Source organism: Argentina silus, assembly GCF_951799395.1.
Source record: "Argentina silus genome assembly, chromosome: 1".
NCBI lineage: Eukaryota > Metazoa > Chordata > Actinopteri > Argentiniformes > Argentinidae > Argentina > Argentina silus.
Window position 1 is genome coordinate 12,118,306 of NC_139655.1, and position 7,500 is coordinate 12,125,805.

The following is a 7,500-nucleotide window of genomic DNA, read 5'->3' on the forward strand; positions in this document are numbered from 1 at the left end:
TGTCATGTTCAATCTCTCTCTCTCTCTCTCTCTCTCTCTCTCTCAACCTACTCCCCCCTCCCTCTCTTTCCCTACCATCCCACATCCTCTTGGCACTCTCTTCTCTTTCTTTTTTTTCCCACACATGAAAAGAAGTGAAAAGAGCATTAGCACACCTGAGTGAATAGAACTTGCAGGTGCGTGGGTGGAAGCTATGGAAATCAAATATGGGGTGAAGATATATGCTGATCCTTTCCTGAGGAGGTTTTACAAAGCTGATTTTTGGGTTGGCAGCCTGTGTGTGTGTGTGTGTGTGTGTGTGTGTGTGTGTGTGTGTGTGTGTGTGTGTGTGTGTGTGTGTGTTAGAGTGCCTAACTGTTGAATACTCCCTGTTCCCTCATTGTATTTAAAAACAGCCCTGAGGTTTCGTTGACATGACCTTTGTGGAGATTGTTCCATGTGATACACACGCTTCGCCTGGCTCGGTTTGATGACCTCATCACGTACTCACACATCCTAACCCCAAACAAACTCCCAGAATAAACCAAAACAAATAGCTCTACGCCATCCCGGTCACTGCAAGGCTGGCAATAACAATAAACATGCCGAGAGCCAAATCAGCAGCAGTTGAAAGAGTGTGCTGAAATAACAAACACACACACAGACATAGACACACACACACACACACACACACACACACACAGACACACACACCCAGAGAGACAGACACACACACACACACACACACACACACACACACACACATTCACATACAATAGACAAACCCAACCCAATCACCCCAAACACATGAATAGTGACACCAAATCACCACCACCATCAAAACACACACACACACCCTCTTCCTCCCCTGTCTGTTTCCCCCCACTCACCTATAATGTAGTAGTCCTGCAGGGTCTTGAACTCATGGCCCCACAGGTTGGGGGAGTACTCCTGGAACTTGATGGTGAAGCGCATGTCATTGTTGGGCTTGTCACAGGTCAGCAGCAGATTGGGCGACCCCGTCACCTCACACCTGTCCGCCTGTTCCCGTGACGACACCAGGTACAGCTTGTAGAACTCATACTCAGCGGGGGCCCGCAGCCCCGGGTGGTCCGACGATGGACAGATGAGGTCCAGACGGTCGCCAATCTGAGGGTACAGAACGTATCCCTTATCATCCCCAAACCTGGAGAGAGAGGGAGGAAGGGAGGGGGAGGGAGAGAGTGAGGGTGGGAAGGGAGGGAGGGAGGGATGGAGGAGGTGGGAGGGAGGGAGGGAGGGATGGAAGGGGAGGGAGGGAGGGAGGGAGGGAGAGGGAGTGGGAGAGAGTGGAAAAATAGGTTAGTGTCATTCTTAACCGAAAGCAACCACATGCGCTAAAGTATAGACACCCGTAGCTTAACTTAAGTTCATTATCTTGAAGGATTCAGCAGCTGTTCTTTCTTGCATCATCTCATCCTAAAGATGAACCAGATGCATCATGGGAGGAGGGCGGCTCACTGATCCGTACGATCCTCAAGCAGACAGGCTCAGGCAACCCTCCTAACCCCTCACATGACACACACACACACACACACAGGCACACACACACACACGCAGGCACGCACACACATACACACACACACACACACACACACACACACACACATACACACACTCATACAGCAGTTGGTAACTGTCAAACACTGGACAGTGTAGGATGCGTCCTCTGCCCCAGGAGCACGCTGACATTTACCAAACCCCATCTGAACAGTGTACGGACACCAACTGACTCATGTACTTATTCATTCACCGCAGACAACAAGTTAGGGCCGCAATATTATCTGTTAGCATACTTGGCCAGGCTAACACACACCAGAGGCCTGGCGCTGCTAGTACAGGAGCGAGCCTTCCCCTGGCTAGCATTGTGGTTTCTGTTCCTCATCACAAAGGTCACCCAGGTTATCACTGAACACTCACACTGGAGAGGGAAACACTCACTCTACTCAACACACACCCCCGCAACACACACCCCCCAGGACTGGACAAGAGGCTGACCTGGTGTCACCCTGTCACACACACAGACACACACACACACATACACTTAAGCGCAAACATACCAGATATAGAACATGAATTCCAGTCACATTTGCAGTTGCTAAGGGGTTTTCCATCTACACAGAACACTCTGCACACACACACACACACAAACCCATACAAATACCTTCCTGCAGGCGCAAAAGGTTTGCCCAAACACATCCGCCCACATCCAACAAACTGAAAACACATTCGCACACACCTTCTGCTTCCTGCATGGTACATTGATGAGTGTTATCTGGTAGCCTGAGTCATAGTAGACCTGTACTAAAGAATGGCAAAGCAAACACACCGTATGAGAGCTGCACACAAAGAGGGAGAGAGAGAGGGAGAGAGAGAGGGAGAGAGAGAGAGAGAGAGAGAGAGAGAGAGAGAGAGAAAAAAGATGTAAAAAAATAAAATAAGAAGATAATAATAAGAAAAAGACACAAAAAGGGAAGGGAGGGGTGTATGGAGTGGAAAAAAGGCAAAAGAAAGGAGTGAGTGATGGAAAAACGCTACTGGGCAGGTGTAGCGTTTTTTTTAGCGTCAAAACAGAAGAGAGGGAGATTTAAAAAAAAGAAGCAAAAAAAAGAAGCATGTTTAAAACAGGCGGAAAGAGGAGGCAGGTAGAGAACACAAGGGAAATAGAGATATTTCAGATGGAGATGAAAGAGAGAGCATATTAAGAGACAGAGAGAATAAGTGAGTGAGAGAGTAAGGGAGCTGATTGTACAAATTGCACCTGTTTTTTTCAAAAGGTACTGAAACATAGAAGTCAGAGCAAAAAGGTAAAAATTAAGTTTAAGAGAGAGGAGAAATTTAAATAAAACACAAATGCAGACAGCTTCATGTTCAGTGTGTGTTAGACTTATTGAGTCTAACCCAGGTCAGTGGGTAGACACACACATACACACATACTATATTTATTTTTTTCATGTTTACTATATTTATGTTTGTTCTGTATCAGCGAGACATCTCCATAACTAACGTTTATCGAGTTACACAGTTCTATTTCTATTTCTCAGCCAATGTGTAAAAGACCCTGAGACATATACCCCAGCAGAAGCACTAAGGAAGAACGAAGTGAGGTGAACTTGGAAACAACCTTGGAAAATGCATCTCTATTAGACTGTGTCTAAATAAATCATCAGGTTTAGACATAAAGTGGACATAGCTCAACTCACACTGCCCTAAGCACTCACTCTCTCTTTTCGTCGGACCTCATCCCCCTTTCTTTTTCTCTCTCCCTCTCTCTCTCTTGTTAACAATAGTGCCATTCATGTGGCCACACTTTGAAACATGGAGTGGGGGATAGAGGGGCCAGAGGTGATGGAGAGAGGAGGGGAGGGAGGAGGGGAGGAGGGGAGGAGGGAGAGGGGGGAAGAACTTTCCTCTCCTTTCTTCTCCGGGCCCTTTTATGAGGGCAGAAACATCATTTGCTCAACCCAGCCGCTGCCCTAGCCCGACCCTGAGCACGAGAGAAAAGACTCGAGTGTTAGTTTCTCTGACCCTACCCCCCTCCTCTCCTGACCCCTGCCCCTCTTTCTCACTCCCCCTCCCCTCTTCCCTCTTCCCTCCTCCCATTCCCCTCCTCCCTCTCCCCTCCTTCCTCTCTCCCTCCCTCCCTCTCTCCGCCTGTCTCTCAGTCTCTGTACCTGAGACTGGGTCGGTGCTGTATTGGCTGCTCTGCATTTCACAGATTCCACAGAGGCAACTCGAGCCCTGTCCGGACCAAAGCTGGGCACACAGGTGCAGCCGGCGGGACAACAGTGTGTGTGTGTGTGTGTGTGTGTGTGTGTGTGTGTGTGTGTGTGTGTGTGAGAACATGAGAATGGGGGGCAGGGGGCAGACAAGTGTGGGACAGAGAGTGAGAGAAAGTCCAGAGGAGAGAGGCAGTGTGTGTGAAGAACAAAGATCCAATGCAATAGAACAAAGAAGAACAGGGTGATTTCAATAAAACACATCCACATGATTTGTCCTTCAGCTAACCACAACCTCATGTGCACATTGGGAGTAAGACGTACGCTCCATTATTGAATAATAAACCAGCGCTGTGTAAGATTTATGGAGTTCCATGCATAAACCTGTCTAGAGTAATCTCATGGTATACACACGGTAATCACATAGACAGGTCCTGAGTGGTCTCTGAGGTCTTAATGTACATACACTGTCACACACACACACACACACACACACACACACACACACAGAGAGCTCTGATCTGACACCTGGAGCTTTTCTAAATGCTGTCTACAGAGACTCCAGAGGGGTCTCATTTCTCCTATGGATCACCTCACTGCTTACCTTAACTAGAGGTACATTTATCTCCAGCCTCAAAACCATGGCGGAACTGCAGCCAAATCAATTCTATGTGTGCCATTCCCTCCGCACTTCAGTACATTTCCTCTATAATTACCTCATCTCATGGACAAGGTTTTCAATCTATGTGTTTGTGGCTGCCTTCAACAGCTCCAACACACCCCTCCTCATTACGTGCTCGTGAAGTTGCCAGATGCATATCTCAAGAGCATTCCTATAGAAGTGAGTAGAGAGACGCTACTGTATAGGAAGTTGGCTGTGTGGAAAGACTATGTAGACCTATCTATCTATCCACAGACTATGTAGACCTATCTATCTATCCACAGACTATGTAGACCTATCTATCTATCCACAGACTATGTAGACCTATCTATCTATCCACAGACTATGTAGACCTATCTATCCACAGACTATGTAGACCTATCTATCTATCCACAGACTATGTAGACCTATCTATCTATCCACAGACTATGTAGACCTATCTATCCACAGACTATGTAGACCTATCTATCTATCCACAGACTATGTAGACCTATCTATCTATCCACAGACTATGTAGACCTATCTATCTATCCACAGACTATGTAGACCTATCTATCTATCCACAGACTATGTAGACCTATCTATCTATCCACAGTCAGAGGAGGCATGGCCCAGATAATAAAGATAAAAGGTAAAGAACGAGTGCAGATGGGTGTGAAAGTAGGAGAAAGAGAAAGAGAGAGAGAGTGAGAGAGAGAGAGAGAGAGAGAGAGAGAGAGGGAGCAGGGAAGAGTGAGAAAGAGTGTTGCCAACATATTTGAGAAGGGAGAGAGAAAGGGAGAAAGAGCATAGAGAGAGAGCACACAGAGAGAGAGAGAGAGAGGGAGAGAGAGAGAGAGCATGGAGAGAGAGAGCACACAGAGAGAGAGGGGGGAGAGAGAGAGTGAGAGCATAGAGAGAGAGAGCACAGAGAGAGAGAGAGAGAGAGCATAGAGAGAGAGAACACACAGAGAGAGGGGGGAGAGAGAGAGGGAGGGAGGGAGAGAGAGAGAGACAGAGAAAGAGAGGTAGCCAGAGAGAAAGAGCTGAGAAAGAGCGAGGCGGGGAGGGCAAGGGCATTGGAGAGCGAGAGTAAAGGAGAATGAGATAGAGTGCTACTGAGAGATGGAAGGAGGGAGGGAGAAGATGGAGAGAGAAAGAAAGGGAGAAATACCAGTGACATGGAGAGGGAGAGAGAGAGAGACAGAGAGAGAGAGAGAGAGACAGAGAGAGAGAGAGAGAGAGAAAGGGAGAGAGAGAGAGAGAGAGAGGAAGGGAGGGAGGTAGCCGGAGAGAAAGAGTTGCTAACAACCACCACAAGGTTGTTGTAAAGTCACTGAGTGCTGGAAGGGGTGTTGGAATGTTTGCGGTGAGAACGACGGCGGGAATAATAGTTTCCATATGGTTGCTCCTGACGCAGAGAGAGAGAGAGAGAGAGAGAGGAAGGGAGGGAGGGAGGGAGAGAAACTGAGAGATGGAGAGAGAAGGAGAGAGAGACACAGAATGCCAGTCTGCAGGTAAGGCTGCAGTAGCTGTGTTTGAATAGCTGGCGTCGTGGGACTCTGAAGGTAAGAGCGTCCTTGTCACCGCAGTGCCCCGCGTCTCTCTGCGCACACACACATACACACATACACACATACACACATACACACACACACACACACACACACACACACACACACACACACACACACCCTCCCTTCCTTCTGTCCAAAGGCGGTCCAGAACACCGCAGCGCTGGTGTCACATCCAGTACATATCACACTCCCCGTAACCAAGGAGACATGGGAGGCATCAGGCTGAATGCGTTGGCCTTTGCACTGAGCGTTCCTTTTATAGACTCAGCTTTTCTCATGACCCGGCTCTTATAATATCTGCTGCAGTACACAGCGTAATGCTTCATGGAAACTAATGTATCACAACCCATATACATAAATGCTGGAAGGAACCAACTTTCTCAGAACTACTTTCTAAATTTCAACAAAGAGAAGAAACAGCCAAATTCAGGTCAACAGAAAGTTTTCCCACTAACAATCTCGCTCTCTCTCGCACGCGCGCGCGCTTTTTTGCTCTCTATCTCTCCACTCTCTGACAACAGATGATTTAATTTCTCCGAACATTTCTCTCAGTTTGGTCTAGACCTGCTCCACATTCCCTAATTTCTCTCCCACTCTCTGTCCCCTCCCTCCTCCCCTATCACCCCCCTCTCTTTCTCTCACACTCTCTCTCCCCTCCCTCCTCCTCTCTCACCCCCCTCTCTTTCTCTCACACTCTCTCTCCCCTCTTCCTCCTCTCTCACCCCCCTCCCCTCCTCCTCTCACCCCCTCTCTTTCTCTCCCACTCTCTGCCCCCTCTCCCTCCTCCTCTCTCTCCTCTCAGGGTGATTTGCGGCAGGGTAGATTGGTCCCATTAAGGCTGTGTGTTGGAGGTGTAGGCTGATGGAGAACCTGAGAGTCAGGACAACTATGAGTGAGAGGGCCCTCCTGTCCACCAACCATGGGGCGGCTGCAAGTCCCCGGACCCCCCTACTAGGTCCCCATAGAGTCCTATAGGTCACTATGACGCTTTTAGAGGTTAAATACACACACACACACACATACAAATCGTGCTCCTCTGGCTGCCCAGCTGGTGTTTATACCTGGGTGTGTGTGTCTTTGAGGTTAAACTCATTCACTCAAACTAACAAACTAATTAAATTAGGTCAGTGAGGTCTCGAGTGGAATGAGCGTCTGACGCACACACACACGTGTGAGCGTGCGCACACACACACACACACACACACACACACACACACACACACACACACACACCTCATTGCACAAAGGATGTCCCATAGGGAGAGATAAAGGTGAGGTTGTAACCTAGCTCGGCTTGCCCCAGTCTGGGTCACCTGCACAGCCAGGGCCACAGAGAGAAGGTCTCCTCAGGGACCACTCTGACCTCTGACCTCCACAGGCTACGGTGTATGTATGTGAAGCCTCCACTGTGAGAGCCATGGAGTTAGATGCACCCTGGAACCCTTGTATTAAAAGCCACCGTGTCTGGAGGGTTCCTGAACCCAGGCTCTTCAGAGCCATGTGAGGCCTCTCTGGGGCCCCTGGACGAGCCAGAGGTATCTGCTAC

The 7,500-nt window shown here is 48.6% G+C and overlaps 1 protein-coding gene across 1 annotated transcript in view; it reads right to left on the bottom strand.

Moving 5' to 3' along the window:
* efnb3b (ephrin-B3b) overlaps window positions 1-7,500 on the bottom strand; it is a 56,326-nt gene that overhangs the window by 29,160 nt on the left and 19,666 nt on the right. Inside the window, exon 2 of the mRNA XM_083665911.1 lies at window positions 870-1,165. Within this exon, the coding sequence (XP_083522037.1) occupies window positions 870-1,165 (296 nt within the window). The remainder of the gene's footprint in view (window positions 1-869; window positions 1,166-7,500) is intronic.